Genomic DNA, 23,605 nt, shown 5'->3' on the forward strand with positions numbered 1-23,605 from the left:
CGCTCACGGCACCGACCAGTGCTACCAACCAAAAGCGATCTTAGGTTTGTGAATTGATGTGACTTTTTTGTGACAGAATTGACTGAACAAAACTCATTGCACCCAATTGCACCTGTATATAAAACTACCTTAAATGACCCATTGACTTAAAATGCACTTCCATAGTATTCCTCCACGTAAACCTTGATAGATTAAAGCGGCAAGGAAGCCTGAAAATTAATTCAGTTATAGCCGGTGTGGATATACATTTTTTTTCCCTCACAACCTCTTTGCCATTTGCTTGCAAGGAGTATCGGTTTGGCTATCGGTCATAAGTTAGGTTAGGTAAAGTAAAGAAAAAATTCTTCTGTACTACTGCAGGAATGTAAGATGTTATAATGGAAGCGCCTGCTGAACAGAATGGTCAGAACACACCAGCACAATTGACGGTAGAACAAGTTGATGTAGATTTCTTACCATTAATTTATGAAATCATAAGAAGGTTGGTTTGTGCAAGAAATCTCACGCAACAGCTTGAATTTCGCACGTCATTTTATTTATAGATCTTGTACACTCCTGTTTTCTCGTAGTGTAGTGATATAACTATAGATCCAGGTATAGAAATATTTTATTCTTTCCAGTGTTGAGAAAGATCCTCATGATACAACCCAGAAAACACGAGAATCGCAAGACACGAGCCAGAAAGTGCTAGAACTGCAGAAAAAGTTTGATGAAGCACGAAATCAGGTAATATTCATTGTTTGAATTCACTTGCAGTCTACTGATAGTAACACTGCTTATGGGTAGTATAAGCCTCAAACAGCTTTTACGTAACCGAAATATCCTTTGCCCTTTTCGATTGGAATAAGCATCTTTGGTTTGAGGTTAGGTGATGTACTTTCTTGAACTGTTCATGTGAAATTTGTGCTGGACAAATTATTGACAGGGCTAGTTTTCTGTGGGATATCATGATTACTTTCGGGCCAATATCGGTACGTATTGTTGTAAGTGCATTTGTACCTTGTATGTAGTTCAAATTACGAACAGGCGTCATATAGGCATGTATAGGTTGTGGTTTTTATTTCAGATAGGAAGATTGCCAGGAGTAGAATACAGTAAAGAAGAGCAACTTCAGAAGTTGGAAACCTTAAGAAAACAGTTACAGTTGAAGAAAGAATTGCTGCGCAAATATCGCAATATGTGTTCATTTGAAATTCCAAAGGCGTGAGTGGTGGATCATTTACCAGTATGTATAATTACTTTTCTCAATGTGCATTTTTTCCACTTCCATAAATCATGTTTTCTCTTTAACCTTTCTCTATCAGCCTCCCTCAAATCTTGTATCACTAGCATCATATTGGAGGAACGCCATTGTCAATGGCTTTTCACAAAGAAAGCCATGGTTAAAATCAGGGTCAATGCACGTGAGCTTTTTGAAATGAAAAGTCCCGTCTTTTTGATTCAGACTCCACGTAAAACTGTCATACTGTGGCCATGATCACATAAAATGACAGGCTTGTTTGCTTGCTTCACCACATCATAAGAGATTCATAAAGGGGAAGGTATTTAATTCCCCATCTGTCAAGACCAATGGAGCACGCTGCGCGTGTCAATATTGTCTTCTTAGTCACTTTATATATATCTTACTACCTCACACGATTACCAGCTGTTTTGGATAATGACAAAATCCATTGGTCTAACACGTTGGTGATGCATAAAGCCTCTCCATGGGAGTGTGTCCCCACTTCAGACAGTTGGTCTACAAATGAAATCTGTGTTGAATTCTGGTAGTGGAATCGCATTTAATAAATTTTAGCCAGTAGCAATCAAACATCTTGCTCTCCGTCCCTCCCTCCCTCCCCCACCACCCTATTGTATAGCTCCCATCTTTGCAATTGTAGCTGCTTCTGCTTGCTGCATTTTTTTCCAAACCATCATAATAGATTTTCACGCAGTTTGTCTTATGTCGGTGCAATGCCAAATTATATTTCTACTACAGTGGGCGCTCTTTAATCCACCTTTCTGTGGTTTATCACATTCTGTAATCCAGCACTTATTGAGTTACTCTCATTCAGATTTTTTCAGGTGGGTTTGTGCGTTTGTTGACCTTGACTGCCATTTTGTGTTACTGCGCTGGCTGTGCCTGTTATTTTCTTCAGTCATCTGCTGTTCGTCTGTGTTTCACGCAGTTATACAGTGCTGTCTAGGACCTGTGTGCCCACGTTCTTAGATCTCTGGGTGTTAATCATGACTGTCAGTTTCCATTTCAGCACATTGCTTCCTGTTTTCCAGTGGGTTATATATATCACATTTGCACAAGTTCAAGTGCTATAAAAACTAAGCGTAAGTATGTGACTTACTATACAAGAAAAACTAGAGATCATTAATTGTCTCGAAAAAGGAGAAACTTCACAATGTAGGCCCTATTTTAATACTGATTCTTCGACATTTTATGATATTAAAGAAAACAAATAGAAGAACTTAACGAATTTGTTGCTCAAGCTGTAACAGCCAAAATTATGGAATCAAAACACACAATGGGGAAACTTAAACTTGAAATTCTTGATAGTGCCATGTACATATATATACAGAAATGTTCTGATGTGACCTCCTTGTTGCAGGTAGACAGTGGGTTTGAACCCCACTTTCGGCAGCCCTGAAAATGATTTCTGTGGTTTCTCATTTTCATACCAGGTAAATGTTGGGGCTGTACCTTAATTAAGGCCTCTGCTGCTTCTTTCCCATCCCTAAACCTTTCCCATCCCATCGTAGCCATAAGACCTATTTGTTTCGGTGCGACGTAAAGCCAGTTGTTGAAAAAGGTAAAGAACTTTCTTGTAGTGCAAAGCCTATGTTAAGTTCTCTGTGGATAGGAAGATTTTTTTTTTTTTTTTTTTTGCTTGGTGATTGTGAATACCTGCAGCATGGAGTCGGCTACTCAACGTAGTCTGGCTTACTGGCAGTTCCAGTGCAACAATCGCATTGCCTTCTTTAGTTGCAAATGGAGAATTGTTCATAGAGTGAACGATTCCAGCATTCTGTTCTGGAGTAGTTCTTTTAGAAGCCTTCTTGTGTTTCCGGTGGTCTACCATTTTTCCTTCACCACGTTCTTGTTATATTTCTATCCATCTCCAAATTGTCTTAAGACTGTATGGTATTACTTGGCGAGCCATGTGAGCCTCCAATATGCCAACAATACAACCTTGATTCACTTACGATAACAGCCATTTTACAGTGTTACCGTATAATGAAATGTAGGCCACCATGGAATCAGTATAGGAATACACGCACTGTGCCTTCAACACTGCCCCTTCATTCCCTTCCCCTCCTTTTCAGTACTGGAGTGGAGCTGTGTTGATTATGTCAGAACACCATTTCTGTGCTTGTGTGTAACAGTGATGGGTCGAACTAGCTCATTTGAGGGAGCTAGCTCATTCGCTCCCGCTCCTAACTGAGTGTCGTTCAAACAAGTCGACTCTTGGGAGCGGGAACGTTGGAGCGAGCCGAGGAAGTCAGAGGTCGCTCTCCACCTCAAGGTTTGTTCGTTTGTTCGTTCATCCGGTTTAGGGCAGACAGCTCTTTATGACTTCTGGGAACGAACGAGATAGCGCAAATAGTTTACATTTCCCACAACAGATGGCAATGCAATGTCCAGTTTAGAAAGCTACTCTTAATAAAACAAAAGAACAACTGATATATGCACTTCTGGCAACACTGGCAATTAATCTAACGATAAAGCTTTATATACAGTAAGGTAGAAATGTATCACAAATGTACAGTATTAATGGATGACATTTAATATTACTTTGCCTATGTTCCTTTCTTCTTAAAATGATGTCTTTCAAGACTGAATGCACCGAAACGAGATGTACGGTCAAGATATTGGCACTACTGACACATTAATAAATAATTGTTTAAAAATGTAATGGGATGCAAGTTATTATAGTATATACTGAGGCATGAGTCTTTTATTCATGAAAGCCCAAAATAGTGTTATTTTACATTTTTACTAGATTAATAATGACTCCCGTTTTTATTTGAAGGAGCGAGATGGCGCGAGATAGTTCACCTTTCCCAAAACAGATGGCAACACAACGTCCAGTTTGACATGCTATTTTTGGAATAAAACAAATAAACAATGAATACACTGCTGATAACACTGGCAATTAATCCAATGATAAAGCTTTATATACAGTAATGAAGAAACGTATCACGAATATACAATGTTAATGGATGACATCTAATATTATTTTGCCTAAGTTCCATTCTTCTTAAAATGATGTCTTTCAAGATTGAATGCACCATACGGGACATATGTTTGAGATGTTGGCAATACTTCCGTTCGATCCCGGCAGTCTAGATGAGCCAAGACCAACTCCAATATTGGAGTTTTGGAGTACTGGAGTTGGTCTTGGATGAGCATAAGACGAATCTCTATTCCTGTTCACGTAGTTTACATTTCACTCAACAGATGTCATCAGAATATCCTCTTTCGACTGGAGCTACAGAAAGTTTCTCGCTTGACTCTCCGCGTTGGAACACCAGATTCTTTCATTCAATAATGCAGCGTAGGAAACATAACTGATTAAATGCAATCTTTAATGAAAATAATGGAAAATACTATCAGCACAAATGTACATGTAACCAAGTATAACATCTCTTACAACGTTATGCACAGTATTTTGCCTTTATTTCGTGTACAGTATGCTCACTCTCTTCTATTTATTTTTTTCAAGAACTAGTACACCGTATGAGACGTATATGTTCGATACATTGGCATTCTTTACTATGCAATTACACTACTTCTTCTACTTTTCCCACACTTGTGGAGTCGCGGGTGCAAACTGTTTTGCACATGTGGATTTGGCCCTGTTTTATAATAAAAAGTAATGTTATTGGCTTTTCGTCCCACTAACTACTTTTACAGTTTTCGGAGACACCGAGGTGCCGGAATTTAGCCCCACAGGGTTCTTTTACGTGACTGTAAATGTACAGACACGAGGCTGACGTATTTGAGCGTATTTGAGCACCTTCAAATACCACCGACTGAGTCAGGATCGAACCTGCCAAGTTGGTGTCAGTAGGCCAGCGCCTCAATCGTCTGAGTCACTCAGCCCGGTTGGCCTTGTTTTACGGCCGGTTAACCTTATGCGGAGGGATGTAATCACTATTGTTTTTCTATGGTGGTTGGTAGTGTGGTGTGTTGTGTTGTGTTGTCTGAATATGAAGAGAACAGTGTTGGGACAAACACAAACACCCAGTTCCCGAGCCAGAAGAATTAATTAGAAGAGATTAAAATCCCCGACTTTGCCGAGAATCGAATTTGGGACCCTCTGCACCGAAGGCCTCAATGCTGACCATCCAGCTAAGGAGTCGGACTCCTTACACGACTACATGTTAATAAATAATTATTTGAAAATATACTGCTGTATTCACTTTGGCATGAGTTTTAGCCTATATTTTAAAGCCAAAACTAGCGTTATTTTCTATTTCCCTTAATTCAATTAAAAAATATGGTATACTATTTTATCTGCTGTACCGTAAAACCGAATAATTTTGGCAATATGTTGATCATAACTACGACCATATTTAAGAAACGTGAGGATTTGTCAGAGTATTTCTTAATTATTTTAGACAGAATAAAACTACACCGTTCCTACTTGGCGGGTGGTATATTCAGTATTCTGGATAGTGACTGTTCGTGCTTAGTTGAGGATAGTTAACCCGAACTTAGTGTCGTTTCTTTGCTCTTAACCTACTGGATCTACACTAGGCCCTACATTCTTCATAGATTATGAGTGCATACAGGAAGTGAACTAGTAAGTATTGCTCAATAACATGTTGTTTATTTCATTTTATTGTTTCGTTAGGTAGCAAGTTGCCTGAACTATGGCACAAATAACGTTCCTAGCAGAGAGACCACAACCACTGCACTTAATGCACTGACTGAGTGTGACAGTGCAGGAAGAGGCTAGACTGGGCAGCTTATAAAAAAAGAAAGCAGCTTCTGTATGTCATGTGATTACCTGAAGCATGGTATTGGCCAGAAATGAACGAGAGTCGATGTGATGAACTAGCTCTTTCTTGGAGTCGCAGTTGGTAAAAGAGTCGGCTCGTACTAGCTCTCAAGGAGCAAGGAGGGAGCTAGGTCTTACAAGAGTAGACTCTCAATGAGAGGGCCAGCTCTCGCCAATGAGTAATTCAAAAGAGTCAGTTCATTCACGAACGACCCATCACTAGTGTGTACACTTAATTTAGCGTGAAAAGATCATAGGGGAAACCTGTGACTGGGCATATGATTACTATCGAAAAAGCAATTCACTTTCATCATGATATAAATATAGGAAGTGCTTGTTTGTTTTCCATTGATAGGCTTCAAAAATTTGAAATTTGGCACAGAATTCGGAGGCTGGATGTGGCTGGAGAGAGAAGATCACCTAATCAAAACGCCGTGAATAATATAGATGGTAGAGATATGATTCGGCCATGGAAAATCCTATAACGAAACATCCATGATCGGAATTTGTCAAGGTGTCACTCCACAAACTCTGTGGGAAGAGTTCTATGGTTATAGATGGAGGTGTTATTGTTCCACTCACTAATTTCAGAAGAGCTAAAGATCCATTCCTTTCACCGATAGCAGATATTTCTCTATAAAATATTCAAATATGAGGGTCATATTTGGATTATTTTTGTAAGGTACATCTGATGCCTGGTGTAGGGATGTGGCGACCCCATTGCCCAGTGGGCAACCGCTGCAATCAGCCTCCCGAGTATTGGCGGGTAAACCATAGACTTAACTGACATGAGGAAATGCGTGTCAGGCACCGACCATCTAGTGCATAACAAAGTATCGATGCGAAGATCCATGGTAGGCCTAGCAAAGCAGTGGTAGCATCTTCGAATTGCTTTCAACAATCAAACGAGCCTCAGATGTAGATCAGAAATAAAACCAAAATTGACAAAGTCTTCAAGCAGATCTGGCAGGTATGACGGCCAACATGGCTCCGATGAAAGACAAATGTGTCCGAAGAACAATGTAAAAATTGGGACTATGAATAATTTGACTCTGACTGGAAAAACTGAAGAACTTACTGATATGACGATGAAGATGAAAAATCTGTCCATATTGGGAATGAGTGAAACAAAATGGAGAAAGGCAGGTAGCAAGATTCTCAGAGACGGCTACAAATTAGTATGGAGTGGACGCGAGGAAGAGGCCAGAAATGGTGTCGCTTTCCTGATATCAAAAGACATGGGCGCCATTACTGAAGTATCCTATAAGAATGATAGGATCATTAAATTATCTATGCAGCTGGAGTCTGCAATTTACATGGTAGTGCAGGTATATGAACCACAGGTTGAATGTACTGCGCAAGAGAAGGAACATTTGTGTCAAGATCTAGAAGATATAATTGATGAAGAAAATGTCGTCATCATTAGGGACTTGAATGCACAAATTGGGACAGACAGACTTGGTTATGAGGAAATCATTGGACCACATGGGTTTGGGAACAAAAATGCAGAAGATGAACAACTGCTTGATTTGTGCAAAAGAAATGGATTGTTCAAAATTACCTTTTCCCAAAAACAAGACAGCCACAAGATAAGATATAGCTGGGATGGAAAACATAAAGATCTCATCGAATATATCATCACTAACAAAGGAGGAGGGAAATATGTAACTGATGTCAAAGTTATCCCCTGTGAGAGTATGGGTGATCATAGATTGATTGCAGACCTAAATCATGTGGCTATCACAACCCCAAAGAAAAGAAAAAAGAAAATATAAAGTGAAGACTTGGAAATTAGAAGAAGCCAAGCTGAAGGAAGAATACAGAGACACCAAAGGGGAAATGAATACAGTAGAAGAAGAATGGAAAATTTTTAATGTTACCGCTGGGTGAAGCTGAAGACCTATGTGGAGTAACAGGATCGACCATAAAAGAAAAAGAGACACCTTAGTGGAATGACAGTCAGATAGGCTATAAAAGAGAGAAATTTGGCAAAAAAGATGCTAGACAAAGAAAAGCAAAGAGATGCACAAGATCCAGGTGGCCAAGAAATGACTAAACTACAGGAACTCAAAAGGGCAAAAAAAAAACAAACTTACAGCTAAGAGGATAGTAAGAGAAGAGAAAAAGAAAAAAATGGAATGAGTTTGTGGAAAATTTGGAAGAGGACAGCAGAGGAAACAAACCTCTTTACAGAGAAATTAAAAACAAGCAAAATAACCTGGAAGACATCAAGGTAATGGATCAGTAGTATGAGAGGAAGATGGAATCAGGAGAGAATTCAAGACCTTCTTTGACAAGCCCCTGAATGGAGAGGCACCAAATGTAATTCAAAACAGAGAAGAATCTGGTAAAAGTGAAGAGCCCACTAAAAATATGGAGCCACCAATCACATGGCTGGAGATAGAGAAGAGCCTTAAAAGTATGAAGAAAGGGAAAGCTGCAGGAATAGATGAGTTACGTGTGGACATGTTGAGAGCAGGAGGAACCCCAGCAATCCAGTGGCTATATAGACTCCTAAATGTAGTATGGCAGCAAAATACCATCCCAGAAGACTGGAAGAAATGTATAATTGTGCCTGTATTTAAGAAAGGCAGCCGACGGAAATGTACCAACTACCGTGGCATCATTCTACTCTCTCATGGACTAAAAATTCTGGAAAAAATTATAGAGGATAGATTACGCGAAATTGTAGAACCACTTTTAGAAGAGGAACGATATGGCTTTAGGCCTGGAAGATCAACAACAGATCTTATGAATATTGAATTTTTACGACCGCATTGTAATCGAAACAGACTTTCAACGTATTAGGTCGTGTTACGTACATGTAGTACGTGTTGAAGAGGTTGTGGGTTCGGATCCCACTGGTGTCCGGCTGGCCATTTTTGTTCTGTACTTAACATCTCTTCAACACGTACTACATGTACGTAACACGACCTAATACGTTGAAAGTCTGTTTCGATAACAGATCTTATATTTGCTGTCAGGATGCTGATGGAAAAACATTGGGAAAAAGAGAAGCCTTTATATCTACTGTTACTTGACATCGAAAAGGCCTATGACAGCATACCAAGGGAGCTTATTTGGGAGTGCCTGAGAAAGCTCAAAGTTTGAGACAGTCTAATTTCAAAAGTTAAGGTGCTTTACGAGAAAACCAGAAGCTGTGTACAAGTCGGTTCTGGACTGTCGGGCTGGTTTGAGACAAAAAGGGGAGTACATCAAGGTAGTGCTTTGTCGCCCCTATTATTTATCATTGTAATGGATATCATATTAAAGGTGCTAAAAGAAAAGCAACAAGACTTAAAAGCATTTGCATTTGCAGATGCTGTAGTAATTTGGGGTAACTCAGAGAAAGATGTGGAAGAGAGACTGCAGGGGTGGAGTCAGGAGTTTGAGAGATATGGATTAAACATCAACAAGGCTAAAACGGTGGTGTTGAATGTATAGAAGGGTGACAGCCAGCCAGAAATCATACTAAATGGCACTAAACTGGACCGTGTCACAGAAATTAAGTACTTGGGTAGTATAATGTGCAAAGATAATTTAGCTAAATATGAAGTAAACAGTCAAATCAGCAAAGCAATACATTTTTACCTTCAAGTAAGACGGCTACTATGGGATAAACAAGTGCCACTCAAAACCAAGATGATGCTGTATAAGTCACACTACATCCCTATCCTCACATACAGCCTGGAAACCGCTACATTAACAAGAAAGGACAACTCGAAACTCCAAGCAGCAGAAATGAAGTTCCTATGCACAATGATCCAGAAGACCAGGAGGGATAAAATGAGGAATGAAAAAGTCAGAGAAAATGTAGGACTAGAAGACTCCTTACTCCAGAAGATCCAAAAGGCAAGACTGAAGTGGTTTGGACATGGGAAAAGAATGAGTGCCAACAGATCTGCCAGAAAGGAGTATGAAAGAGAAATAAGGGGAAAGAGACCATTGGGCAGACCCAGAGAAAAATGGACAGATTTAGTGAAGAAGGATGTAGAGGAGAGAGGTCAGGATTGTGAACGAAGAATGGTTCATGGATCGAACAAAATGGAAGGGGCTCATATACCACACCTGGGAAACTGGAGTTGGTCAATGATGATATTTGATGCCAGTTTCAGCCTTCTAAATGTTCTCTTTCTCTTAATATCACAGTGGAAGGCGGTAAAACTCAGCACGATCAACATAATGAGTCATTCTAGTTAGCTTAAATAAGATCTAGTTCGCTGTGCTCAGAGATTTGTGGTTTGAACTAGTGCCGATGGGTAGAGCTATGCACTTCATCATGGTGATACATTCACTTCGCTGAAAGAAACATATTTTTTTTTAAGGTTTAAAAATTGTGGTGGTGAGAGGTTCATTGTATTTTTATTATAAAGGGTATATAATAAGCTATATCTGATAGCAGTTTCAACCTTTGAAACATTCTAGTATTTTCAATACCACTGTAAAAGACGGACAGAAATAGAGATTTGTATATATAGATACAGGTGTCTACAGTATATTGGAAACCTGTTCCAATATAGTGACTTCAGCTTGCAATCTCTGCATCTTTTCCTACATTACGTTTAGTGATGTGCCTTTGTCCTGGATAGCCAACACTCAGTATTGTATAATAAAACAGGACAGTTGTTGCGATAGATCTTTGATTTCTGATGGTCTTTTATCTGACAAACGCAGGAGACTTCTGTTATTGATCACCACTTCATCCAGGCTGCATTAATCCTCACATTCACTTGTTAGGTATGTTGGCCACCATTAACAATGGTAGATCCAAGATCATTAGATCACTTTATCACTCGCAGATGGCCCTTGCCCTCATCTGTTGATACAATAAATAAAAATAAACAGGATATTTGAGGTTGGTGTTCTTTTTGACTTGCACTGTGTATTCTTCTTGATTCCCCAATCCAAGGTTTGGTGGTCGGCAATTCTTCTCTACTAAAGGGTTGGTGGTCGGCAATTCTTCTCCACTCATCTCTTTCTTACATTGTTTCGTTCTATCACAAGATTTTGCATTCACATCATCAGTGATTTGGTTAATGAAGTGCAATAATTATTTGCCTGCCTCTTCCTGGTTCTCCCTCAAATATTAACCATAAAGGTGTCCGGCCCCGCGGTGTAGGGGGCAACGCGTCCGCCTGTCACGTGGCGGCCCTGGGTTCGATTCCTGGCTGGGTCAGGGGTTTTTAATTCTAAATGATTAATATCCCTTGGCCTGGGGACTGAGTGTTTGGGTCATCCTTAACGTTTCTTTCCTCACATTCAACACTCTACACTTCCGCAATTCCAATTACACGCAGGTTCATATCATATGGTGCAAGTAGGGGTAAAAGATCTCTATAGGTCAACGCCCCAAACAAATAGCATTTTTTCATTAAAAAAATAAAAAATACCATAAAGGTGTTTTACAAGTGTCCAATATATCTCTCTTAGTTTTATCAACTCCTTCAAAAGACTCTCTTTTCTCCAACTCTGGTAAGCAAATCCTTATAAGCTATTTTTGTCAACTAATGTATTCTTTCTTTGTCTAAAACACATAGCCTGAATTCTTCGTTATCGCAAGTTTGCCAAAGGTCCATGCTTCAGAACCATAAAGAACAACATTTGAGATACTTTTTATTTTCAGGTTGAAAGTGGGCTTTTCTTGTTGAATGTCACTGTGACTCTATGAACAATTCAAAACTTACTTTTAAAATGTTTTCTTTTAATGTTTCAGGTACTCTGTTTAGAATAATCTGCCAAATGCAATGGTTCTGAAGTGGCTGTTGCATTACTTTGCAAATAACGAGCAGTTAGTCAATAGACTTGCAGACTCGTATCCCATCAGACGTGCTGCTCGCTTTGTTGTATATCTGTTTGCCACTGGGAAGGATACAGTGGGTAAAATTCAAGCGGGTGGACTACGTTCAATTACAGAACGTTACCAAGAAGCTATTCGAGAAGCAAAGGAAGAATTTAAACAGGCAGCTGAAGAACTCAAGAAACAATCGAAGAAAAGATAGGACTGTAAAAAGAATTTAAAGTTTAATATTTAAGTGAACGTGTAATTATTATTGATAGATTTGTGAAACACACTAGCTATCATAACCATGGCAATAAAACAGTAGAGGGGAATCTTTCTAGTTATAATTATTATAGGAAATATGTCCAAAAATATGGCTGGAAATAATTCCTCTATAATATTTATGAATAACGATAGTAATCCCTCCCCATGGGCTGTGAACAATAACCAGAAGCAATATTGTAAGTCTTCATCTTTTAAGTCAGTCCTAGCTGGCTACTTCAGTGTTCCAATGTCAGAGTTACCTTACCGCATTCTGACATCCTTAGTGCCTCCCTTGACGGGGAAGTCATTCGTCTACGTCGACTTATTGGGACCAAGCCTTGCTCTCTTACTGCTGGCAGCATTGCTACATTACGGACATGTGTCCAAACTGCCTGCTGCAGCTGTCAGTAGATCTCCTACAGAGGTGCTCTTACTTTACGTCGCTCTGATGCCAGCTTTGACCTACGTCCTGGGAAGAGTTGGACGAGCAACGATAGGGTTTTGGGAGATGGTAGCTCTGCTAGGATATGCCTTATATGGTCATGTCCTTACTTTATCTGTATCACTCCTCTTTTATCAGGAGAAGAGTAACGTGTTCTTCTTCTGTTGTCTTGTCTTGTTTGGAGGTTTGAGTGCCTTACGCGTAGTCTTGGTTTTACTTGCCTCTATACCACTCCCTGCTGCCAGACTTCTCATTTGCAGTCTTGTGGCAACTCTACAACTTCTATCTTTGATATATCTTCACTTTGCTTACATGCACAGAACTTTTGTGTATGGAGGAAAGGTTCTCCATAAATCATGAATTATCCAGGTCTAGTCATAGAGGTTAAATTTGTAAAATCTACTAAAAATCGTAGAAATTTTTAATGATTAATTTACGGACAGTCTTAAACAATATCTAGCATTACTTATAAAGCCTTACGAATATATCTGTTATCAATTTTAAAATATATTGTTCTGAATTGTTATCCTTAAATGTCCAAGTAGTCTTTTTCCCATTAATAAAAATTCCCATGAAGTGCATCTCTAACACTTTATCCATTGTTTTTGTTGGGATTAGATTGTAGAAAAAGGATTGAAATTTTCATTGATTTTTCTATAATAGGTTCCTTGGAAAATATATCTGAATATTAGGTTGTGAGAGGAAACAGTGTAGTTACCAAGTCAGTATGCTGTTATGGTTTGTGTTCATACTGAATAGTGTTGGCAGTAATAGTAACAAATAGCTTGGGCTTTCCTCTTATTTAGGAGGGTTATTCCCATCGACTATTCCATATATACGCAAATACTCCACGCATATTTTTTCAAAAGTTGGCACAGAAAAATGCAGGTGCATGCATTATTTGGGATTACATTGTTATCCCCTTTGTAATACCTGAATACTTCAGCGTCGTGCATGGCATCAGTTACCTAGTTGAAAGAGCAATGTTAATTACATGACATACAGAGTGGTCCGCCAGCCCCTTCTGATCTACATTCATGCAACCTATATTTTATGGACAACCTAAGAATATCAGTCCCTGTTCCAATACCAGATTAGTATAACAATATGCATGAGTTTATGTTCTATAATATGATGGAATAGTTTGTCTTGATTGTAATTCAATTTTAGAAACTCTAATGAACGAAAAAAGAAAAAAAAAAATTGCTGCTGAGAAAAACACTTACTGCAATCTTCATCAAATACTTCACTGTAGTGAAGGTGGCAAAAGCACACACCATTGTGGCACCAAAACCAGACCATATAAAGATAAATTTGAATCTCAAGCAAGTTTTCTTTTTTTCTTGTTTTTTTTTCAGTCAGATGTTGGTTGTTTTCTGTCGGGCAATCCCTTGTAATGAAGATGTTACTGTAATGAGTTCTCTCCTATTTCTCTACACCAACCAATCCATCAATGCTGATCTGCATTTAGGGCAGTCAGCCAGGTGGCAGATTCCCTATCTGTTGTTTCCTAGCCTTGTTTTAAATGATTTCGAAGAATTGGAAATTTGGTTACTTTGTTCCCACTCCTAGCCCTTTCCTATCCCATCATCGCCATAAGACCTTTCTGTGTCGGTGCAATGTAAAGCAGATTGTAAAAAAATTGTAAGATAGGGACAACTGTCCCCGCTAACTTTGCCAGGTGAAATAAATCATCTATCTACTGCATTCATTTAGCATTCTACCACAACAGATCACTTCACACAACCTACTTATTTCATCTAATTCCTGTACGTATATTATAACAGCAAGCAATAAACAGCATTTTTGTGGAAAGGTCCATTACCTTCTGAACGAGGATTGTATGTAGTCTCTTTTCCTATGCACGGTAGACTTGTTTTACATTGCTAGCATATTGGTAGAAAGCAAAGCAATCTCAACCCTGCTTCTCTTCAAGAACTATAAGGGGCTGGTGAACCAGTCTGTATATGGCTGCAAGTGCAACAATTTGTTACCAATCATTTACAGCTAAAGAAAAGCTTCATGTTATTGAAAACGTAGAGAATATTTGAAATTGTGTTGAGAGAAGAATGTACAATATCGGCAAAAGTTATTATTGTTGCTGCAGAAATGCAGAACTCCACTTTTGGAAACAAATTGTAATCTCCGAGCATTAAGCGGCCTAAAAGTGAGGGCATCTGGACTTCAAAAATGTGCTGCGTGATTATGTGAATGAAAAGGAGAAATGCAGATATACAGCTGCAAGTCAGTTGGGAGGAGGAGGAGGAGATCTAGGACCCATCAGCAAACTATTTTAACACCTACGACAATTAGTAAAACTTTTTCAAGAATAAATTACTGTGTCCACCTATTCAATACCTCAATGATGTCATGGTTACAGATCTGCTGGTAGGATGTAGAGGCACCATTCTAGCTATGGTCAGGGAGCTAGGCATCATCATCAAAGATGACCGAGGTTGGGTAACAAGACTTTATTGCAATGGATTAAACTTCCAGGGGAAAACTAGTATACCTCAGTAGCTTCTATGTGCTTACGAAGAAAAGCTATTGAATTTTCATCCCACCAATCCGAACTCCATGGCGCTACACAGCCTTGACGGGCCTTAGCCTACTGAGTGACCGCTACTCAGCCTGAAGGCCTACAAATTACAAGGTGACGCTTGAACAGCATGAAAAATTCTTTCAGCCGATATTCTTCTTCTTCTCTTTCTAGACCAAGGCTGCAATCTGTCAGATAGCTCTTCAGGCTTTCTCACTTAGGTGGGTTGAACCTCAAACCAACCTTTAGATCCAGGTAAAAGTCTGCAATCTTGTCAGGAATCCAACCTGAGACCTCTGAGCAAAAGGTAGACTTGCTACCCCTAGACCGCAGGGCAGGTAGTTGAATTTTCATTGCTGCATAATAAATTTGCATCAGGAACATAATTTATACTTTTACAAATTGTGAACATGGATCTTACTCTGGTCTATTTGAAGTCCTGCTTGACAATACTGAAAACAGGAAGGAAGTAAAATTCATTTAACAAAAATAGAATCCTAATTAAAGCTAATTTTTTAGAATTTCCTGTCCTATGGAATTATATTGCACAGATTATTCGCGTATATATGGTAATTAATACTTGGTTTTCTTTGTTGTTCATACCATTGGCTAACACATTGACGACTGGACAGCTTGTTGGTCCTCGTGCTCTAGACCGGCTGAGATGAGCATATCTAGTAGCGTAAGATACAGGCCTGAGCAAAATGTAATATAAGCAAGCCATTTGTGAAATATTTCATTATTCCACTAGTGTCTCTCTATGGTGTGCTACACGGTGTTGGATGACAGTGTTCTATAGCCTCACAGGAAGTTGAAACAATTATGAGGGGGAAAAGATGTAACATTTCAATTCTACAAATAGTTCTGTTCATCTGTAAACATTAGTAGCTAGTAGCCACAAGGAATGATACATTTGTTAAGATATACAGTTCAAACCCCTTACCTCTGTGCGACTCCGCTTTCCTCAGTCCGAATTAGCAACTACTAAATTGGAAGAAACTAGAGCAAAATGGAGTGATGTTAAAAAGGACTTTTCTTAGCCGGTCATCCACACATCATTAATGAATTACGTAAATTTACATAGCCCATTGTCAATGTGTTAAATGCACTGTATTAGGCTAAGTCTACTCCATATCAGATTTAAAATTAGAAACAGTCTTGTGATTACCAGATTGGCAAAGAATTTTCCCTGTTTGTGCAATGGACAGTTGGTATTTGATCATGCAGAAATGAGTAGGGAAACTTGATTTTTCGCCCTCTTTCTGTTGATGCTCGTCCACCTTCCTTGAGGGGCATCAAGGTTCAGCTCACTCGGAATAGACTAACGTTCTGTCACTCCTTTGAACAAAAGATGCTTCTGGGTAACTGACAACTGTTGGAACTGCACTGATAATGAAAACCTGTAACAAATATTTTTTTTTTTTCCTTTTTTAATATTTTTTTTTTCCAATGTACAAACTGGGAAAAATAAATAAAAATGCAGATGAAGGTTGATTTATAATGAAATGTTGAGAATGTTTCTGGAAGGTTAATGCAGTGTTGTTGTGTTACACACAGAAATCAGTCTAAATAAAATTGGTAACTATCTAAAACGCAGGGGTCTGCCTTGTTGCCTTCAGAATGTTTTTCTTGCATTTTAGGGTAAAAGATTGTCTTGGAATACAGGTTCATTAATTATGCTAGAAATTAGATGTCTTTCCAGAAGGCCTACACCCAGTACCTGAGGCCATAGTGTTATTGGTGAATTCAGTCTTGCAGGGGAAAATAAATACATGGACAAGCATGAAAAATGCAACACTCACTTTCTTTTCAAACTGCAGATTTCTTTTAAATTCCTTCAAGAGCCTGAAATAATATGTGATCTAATAGCATGGTTTAGAAATTTTGGAGCCTGAAAATGATGTAAGATGACTTTTTCTAAATGTTGAAGTACCAAAAAATAGAATGGACAGAAGTAACACACACACAGTCGGTTTGTACACCTCTAGCCATTGTATGGGTAATCATGTTATGCTTATCTGTTGTAACACTTCACTATGACAATTTTCTACTCTAACACTTCGTTTTGCTTATTCCTTTTCATTTACCACACTTCACTGATACTTTACCCACCTTTAGATGAGTGTAGTGCCACCTCTTTCACCTTTCCAAACCTCTCAGGCATGCTCGTGAGTAATGTTGCAATCCTGCCCTGTGGAATCTGCTCCTATCCTTCTTCAAGAGCCTCCCAATAGGGTGTTAGGATAATTCTGATAGACTATCATCCCATAAATGTCTGCCTCCATAGCGTAATGGTTAGTGTTACTAGCTGCCGTTCTCGGGGGCCCGGGTTCAATTCCCAGGACTGCCAGAAATTTAAGAATGGCAGGAGGGCTGATATGTGGTTGAAATGGTACATGCAGCTCACCTCCATTGGGGGTGTGCCTGAAAAGAGCTACACCACCTTGGGATGAGGACACGAGTTTACTTATTCCATAAATGATCAACAGGATTCAGATCCAGACTGCAAGCGTGCTATACAATTACATGAATCCCACCTTCAGGTATTGTACATGTTGGACAACATGTGAGCGAGCATTGTCATGCCTTGGCATGAAACTATCACCGATGAATGGAGCAGAAGGTACAACATTCTCCTGAAAGATTTCACTCGCATACGAACCTGGTGTAAGGGTCCCTTGCTCCACAAAGACTGTGTCCATCCTCAGTCCTCCTCTACACTTTTTCCATCATTTAGTGTTTGGAGGCAAAATCAAGACTGAATGAAAAACACTTGTTCCCATGGTTGTATCGTCCAGTTACGATGTTCTGTCGCATAAAGAGTCGAGCGGTGCAATGTTGTTGATTGAGTTTGGGATCCATGGCAGGTTTTCTGCAATGGACACCTTGTTCAGACAGTTTTCTTGCTAATATTCACCCTTCAGACTTGCTGGGGTCTATTTCAGATTTCAGCGGCAGTGGTATGACTGTCCCAGAGAACTTGTGGCCGTAGGAACTGATTGCCCCTGGCCGATGTGGCTCTATTCTCTATTCAACACATTCCAACAGATTCACCAATGACTTTGATGTCGTACAATATTTTGTAATCAATATACCTTGTCCTCGTGGCATCTTCCTCATGGGTGAAGTTGTATTAATTTAATTAATTCATTAACTAAATCCATTTCATTGGAAGAAATCGCCCTTAAATGGACTAAGAGCAGAACTAGGTGGAGAAAGCTCATAATATCCTGTAAAACCACTTTTCAGGCTACAGGAGAGATAAGACAGTGATGATCACGGGGACAGAATCATAAACCAGCTTGATTACATTATTCTCTTACTAAAACGTAAGAGATGAGCTTCCCAACCAAGAAATATAAGATGAAGAACTGAAGTTTCATTTATTGCATAATTAGGCAAAATTCCTTCAATATTTACAGTGTGTTGCATTTTTCATGCTGGTTAGTGTATTTATAAATAAATGCATAATTCAGAGAGTACTTGATTACCAATAAGAATTACCATGTTGAACAAAAAAATAAAAGTTTTTTTCTCAAATATGTTCCATTTCAGTTCTGATGTAGTTCCACCCTAATTCCTTGGTGCTTCACCTTTAACCCCCATGCTGAATATTACTAGCCACTTAATACATGGGCTGAATGGTATTATTCCAAATGCTGATGTTTGAAAAACAGGAGAGGCCAAGCAGGCATGAAATCATCAACGCCCAATTTCTGCTGGGTAGGCAATGGGTGTAGATCAGCTTTGCTTGGCAGCTGTTCCAACACTGAATCTATAAATCACTATAAATCATACATGTTGGATGGAAATTATTGTGGAGAACTCAACAAATGTTTGAGGTATGAGAGCATTATTTTGATGATAATAAGTCACTTAAATCTGGGGAGTTAACAATACAGAAGTGCAAATCCAACTAGAGGCTTTAAATGACAATATTGAGAAATATGGTATAAAAATCAGTGTGGAGAACAGAAAAACAGTAGTGATGATAAGAGGAGAAAGAGAAGGTTAGTATGAGAGGACAAAACCTTGAGGTTGTTGAATGCTTCAAATGTTTGGGAAGTAAAATAATGCAAGTTTGGATAATGAGATAAGCAGAAATGTACAAATGGGAAATACGTTCTATCAGAACGTAAGGAACTTGATATGCAACAGAGAAGTTCCTATAAAATTTAAAGAGAGAATGTACAAGAAGTACTATATTCCTATATTAACGTATGCATCAGAGACTTGGACATTGACAGCAAGAGATAAGAGTAAAATCCAGGCCAATAAGATGAAGTTCTTGAGGAGTATGGTAGGGAAGACAAGAGAGAAAAAGAAATGTTGAGGTCAGAAAAGAAATACGGGTAGAAAAACTGAGCAATAGGATGGAGAAGAATAAATTGAGGTGGTTTGGACATGTTATGAGGACCGAGGAAGGAAAGATATCAAAGCAAGTGTTGGAGGATAAGGGCAAGAGGGAGGCCCAGAACAAGATGGATAGACTCAAAAGCAGCATAAGAAAAAGAAGACTGGATTGGAATACAATTCCTGAAGAGGAGTGGTGGAATGAGAGGCACCGGTGGACAAACACCATCAACACCTTAACCTGGCAGGAGTTGGACAAGGAGAAATGAAAATGATTATGAAATCACTTAAAAATTTATAATTAGCCTACTTTTCTGAACATTGTCGACAATTTGTTTTAAATTTACGCTCAACTCCTACACCACCATTGTGTGATTGACAATGTTTGAAATTGCAGTTTTGCTCACCGTTAAGTCTTTTTGACATGATATAATGCCCACATACTAAATAAACATTTAGGAAGTTCTCTTAGCAAGTGCTCTTTGCATTGAGATTTTTGTACATATGTACATAAATAAAATACATTTTCATTGTTCACCATATGAACTAATGCAGCTGGCCCTCTGTATTTACAATAGAAGAAAGATATCCATTTAATCAATGGCTAAAAATATATACAGATGGCTCACAGGACAAAGAAAACAGAACTGGGGCAGGAATACATACATCTCTCTTCTCACTCCACTTCCCCGTAGGCCAAAACGAAACAAATTTTGATGTAGAGATAAAAGCAATTTCCCATGTATTACAAAAACAATGATCACCAAAAATTTATTATCTTTTTTTTTTTGTTTTTTTGTTATTTGCTTTACGTCGCACCGACACAGATAGGTCTTATGGCGACGATGGGACAGGGAAGGGCTAGGAGTGGGAAGGAAGCGGCCGTGGCCTTAATTAAGGTACAGCCCCAGCATTTGCCTGGTGTGAAAATGGGAAACCACGGAAAACCATCTTCAGGGCTGCCGACAGTGGGGTTCGAACCCACGATCTCCCGAATACTGGATACTGGCCGCAATTAAGCGACTGCAGCTATCGAGCTCGGTAAAAAAATTTATTATCCTAGATTCAAAAGCAGCCATCCAACCTGTCTCGTCAATAATGTCTCAAAATAAAGAACTGAAAGAAATTCTATGTATAATAAAAACCATCCAAAGACTCCAAAAACAGATCTCATTTCAGTGGATTCCTTCTCATGTTAGAATAACAGGTAATGAAGAGGCAGACAGATTAGCCAAAAAAGGTACCACACTACAACGACCTGCCACTTAAGACTGATTTTATGTCAGCAAAAAGGATTCTGAAAAATACTATTAAAAACAGGCATGAAGAAATGGCAAAGAAAACAGAAGAAACCAAATTATGGGAGGATATTGGTGTTAAATGGGATCAGTATAAAATAAAACCAAGAAGAGAAGCTGTAGCCTTCTTCAGACTTAATACTGGCCATGACTGACTTGCAGCTCATCAAAAACGAATCAGCGTCCTAAGAACCGAAAAATGCACACTTTGCCATGATCCTGGAAGCAAAATGGATAAGGAACACCCTGGCTATATTGAAACAAACTTGATGTGACAGCCAGAACTTGAGGAAATCTCACTCAACTATACTGGAATGCAAGCAAGCTGATGGATTGGAATCTGGGCTAGCTATAAGATACAACATTTTCATTATAAACTGCTCAGTCTGTAACCCTCAGTGAATTAACCTTCACAATCCTCAACTAGCTTTGTGGCCTACTTTAGTTTCACACCTTTTATCACTGTGTGTGTATGTATGTGTCAACCCCTTAGTCCATTTTCCTGATATGGAGTTGGGGATGAAGTGAGAAGAAATTATATGGCATGTTTTTATGGCTAGATGCCCTTCCTGAAGCCAAACTCAGTTGAGGAGCTAATGAGGATGATATGATGGTGAATGAAATTGGTCTTAGAGGTGGAAGGAATCAGGTGTAGCCTATGAATACCAGGTGTATGCACAAGTCTTTTCCGGTTTCACTAAGAGATGGCGCCAGTGAAGAATACGCAGTGTATGAATTTGAGACAAACCTCAGTTTGTTTGTCTGACATTAACTAATCAACACACACAAGTTGAGTCCGCCAAACACTAGCGTCTGTGTTGTATCGTTCAGTGATCACATCGACGTTTGTGCCTGAAAAAGAACGTTTGCGGCACGAACTGCTTTTCTTATTTAATCAAAAGAAAAAAGCTGTGGAAAGTCATCGTTTGCTGGTAGAAACATATGGTGAACATGCTTCATTGATTAGAACATGTGAGACATGTTTTCGACAATTTAAACTTGGTGATTTCAATGTGAAAGACAGTGCGCACTCTGGATGACCACAAAAGTGCGAAGACTCTTGAAGCCTGGTGAAACTGTTAATGCACAATGCTATCGCCAACAAATTATTAATTTAAATCACGCATTAACAGCAGCGGCTCCTGAGGGGAACTGGCGGAGGGGCACTACTTTTTCACAAATTTACATACTCTGACAAATAAGTTTATGTGGTGTAGCCCGTAAAATGGGATTAATTTGTTCTAACAGACATTTTCTCAATCTATCCGCTGTCCTGTTGATTGGATTCATGAACCCCAGAATCTTTCATGGACGTAACCGTCTAATGCATATCGAAAAACAAGTACCAATTGCCATTTGTTTGAAACATATGTTGTTTCATCTCCTTATATTGTAATGAATTAGGATTCCCCATTTTCTGAATAAATTTGTTCCCTACACACATTCAACATACAGTTGAGGAGTTTGTTCTGAATGGTCTTTGACGCACCTTTAAATACAGAAGCTTTCATAGCAACATCTATTTCAGCTGTAAAATGAATGAGACCTTTGAAAAGTCCAGGATTTAGAGAATTTCCTGCCTCATCATGACCACGAGTGCCACTTCAAATACGCTACAGAATTGTATGCACTGAATAATCCTGCGTAATATGTGCCTATTTTTCCTAACTTGATCATTGTGTTTGTTAATGGTTTGGTGATAAGCAGAATCCAGTTGAGTCACAGTATTAACTTTCCCTAGCACAGCTAATTTCATGCATGAATTTATATGTTGGGAAGAACTTTCGTGCTTTCTAATTTTTCTTTCAAGTGTTTGAGATCTGTTCCTCCGCTTTTCGCCCACGTCAGGTCATGTCCTAATAACATGCACGGAAAACAGAAAAACACATTCGCTGAATCGCAGCCACTCAACCACACGTATTCTGTTTAGAGCCCTGGCAGGAATCTACGTCGATATTCGCGCTCTTTATATTGTTCGACTTGTTCTAGTTGTAAATGGGGTGTTGATCGACCGAGTGACTTTATCTCCGTCTTTTCAGTTAGGGAGAGCTGAGAAAAAGGTCTATTTAAAATATTACTCACAGAATTCATTGTACGTAGCCTACAGGTTAATCATACCTGTGTGGTATACCTTAAGCGACTCTTCATAGGAATTCTATATATCCGCTCACAACACACGACAGATTTACTTTGAACGACATCACACTAAATATTACGAGATAGGATACTGACTAATTTCATTAGCCAGTAAAGCACGTTTATCAGACCGCAGATGACAGGCTTGGAACACGAATTTGAAACGGATGTTCTGCTCGGCGCGATAAGCCTTCGCGTAGTTTCGGAATCGTAGCAGGCTGGCTTCGGCAATGACCCAATCTCCCATTCCGTGCATGTTAAAAAATAGTTAGTTCCACGCATGCGTGAATGAAAATTACCTAAGAAAGAGTCAACAGCTAAGGGCACAGGACCAGCATGACCGGCCAGCGAAGAGCACGCCGGAGGAAGCAAAGTACGTGTCTGATGAAAACATTGACGCACTAGCTGCATGCGGCGCCTAATATCAAACTGAATGTATCAGCATTCAAATTGCCAGTATTTATAAAACCATGCATTAACAGTTACTTAGCTGGAGGGGCACGTGCCCCTCTGCCCTTTAGAGCGAGTCGCTACTGCGCATTAATCGAAAGACAACCGGAATGGGCCAAAAGACATGGCAAAATGATTTTGTTGCATGATAATGCGCCGTCTCACACGTCAAAACCAGTGAAAGATACCTTGATATCGCTTGGATGGGACAACTTCCGCACCCGCCGTACTGCCCCGACCTGTCACCATCTATCACCTCTTCGTTTCAATGGGGCACGCGCTCGCAGAGCAGCACTTCAGCAATTTCGAGGAAGTTGGAAAATGGGGCACGCGCTCGCAGAGCAGCAC

General features: G+C 39.3%; 2 protein-coding genes across 3 annotated transcripts; both read left to right on the plus strand.

The window, feature by feature from the left end:
* Positions 1-261: 261 nt before the first annotated feature.
* MED9 (mediator complex subunit 9) lies at positions 262-11,874 on the plus strand. 2 transcript variants are annotated; one of them, XM_067154815.2, is made up of 4 exons: positions 262-481; positions 621-726; positions 1,067-1,203; positions 11,710-11,874. In XM_067154815.2, the coding sequence occupies exons 1-4, from the start codon at positions 378-380 to the stop codon at positions 11,720-11,722; spliced, it is 360 nt and encodes a 119-aa protein (XP_067010916.1). In that variant the 5' UTR covers positions 262-377; the 3' UTR covers positions 11,723-11,874. The 2 variants fall into 2 exon arrangements, with proteins under 2 accessions (XP_067010916.1, XP_067010918.1); XM_067154817.2 differs by having other exon boundaries at positions 265-481; positions 1,067-1,225; positions 11,710-11,848.
* A 121-nt stretch (positions 11,875-11,995) lies between these two features.
* LOC136882264 (protein YIPF3-like) lies at positions 11,996-14,034 on the plus strand. The gene has a single exon (XM_067154814.2). It carries the CDS (start codon positions 12,137-12,139, stop codon positions 12,839-12,841), a length of 705 nt encoding a protein of 234 aa, XP_067010915.1. The 5' UTR covers positions 11,996-12,136; the 3' UTR covers positions 12,842-14,034.
* The last annotated feature ends 9,571 nt before the right edge of the window (positions 14,035-23,605 follow it).

The sequence above is a fragment of the Anabrus simplex genome, chromosome 10 (assembly GCF_040414725.1).
Source record: "Anabrus simplex isolate iqAnaSimp1 chromosome 10, ASM4041472v1, whole genome shotgun sequence".
NCBI classification, from domain to species: domain Eukaryota; kingdom Metazoa; phylum Arthropoda; class Insecta; order Orthoptera; family Tettigoniidae; genus Anabrus; species Anabrus simplex.

Coding starts and splice junctions, on each gene's coding strand:
- MED9 (XM_067154815.2), top strand. CDS start 378: ATGGAAGCGCCTGCTGAACAGAATGGTCAGAACACACCAGCACAATTG. Junction 482..620: donor ATTTATGAAATCATAAGAAG/GTTGGTTTGTGC, acceptor TATTCTTTCCAG/TGTTGAGAAAGATCCTCATG. Junction 727..1,066: donor TTGATGAAGCACGAAATCAG/GTAATATTCATT, acceptor TTTTTATTTCAG/ATAGGAAGATTGCCAGGAGT.
- LOC136882264 (XM_067154814.2), top strand. CDS start 12,137: ATGTCCAAAAATATGGCTGGAAATAATTCCTCTATAATATTTATGAAT.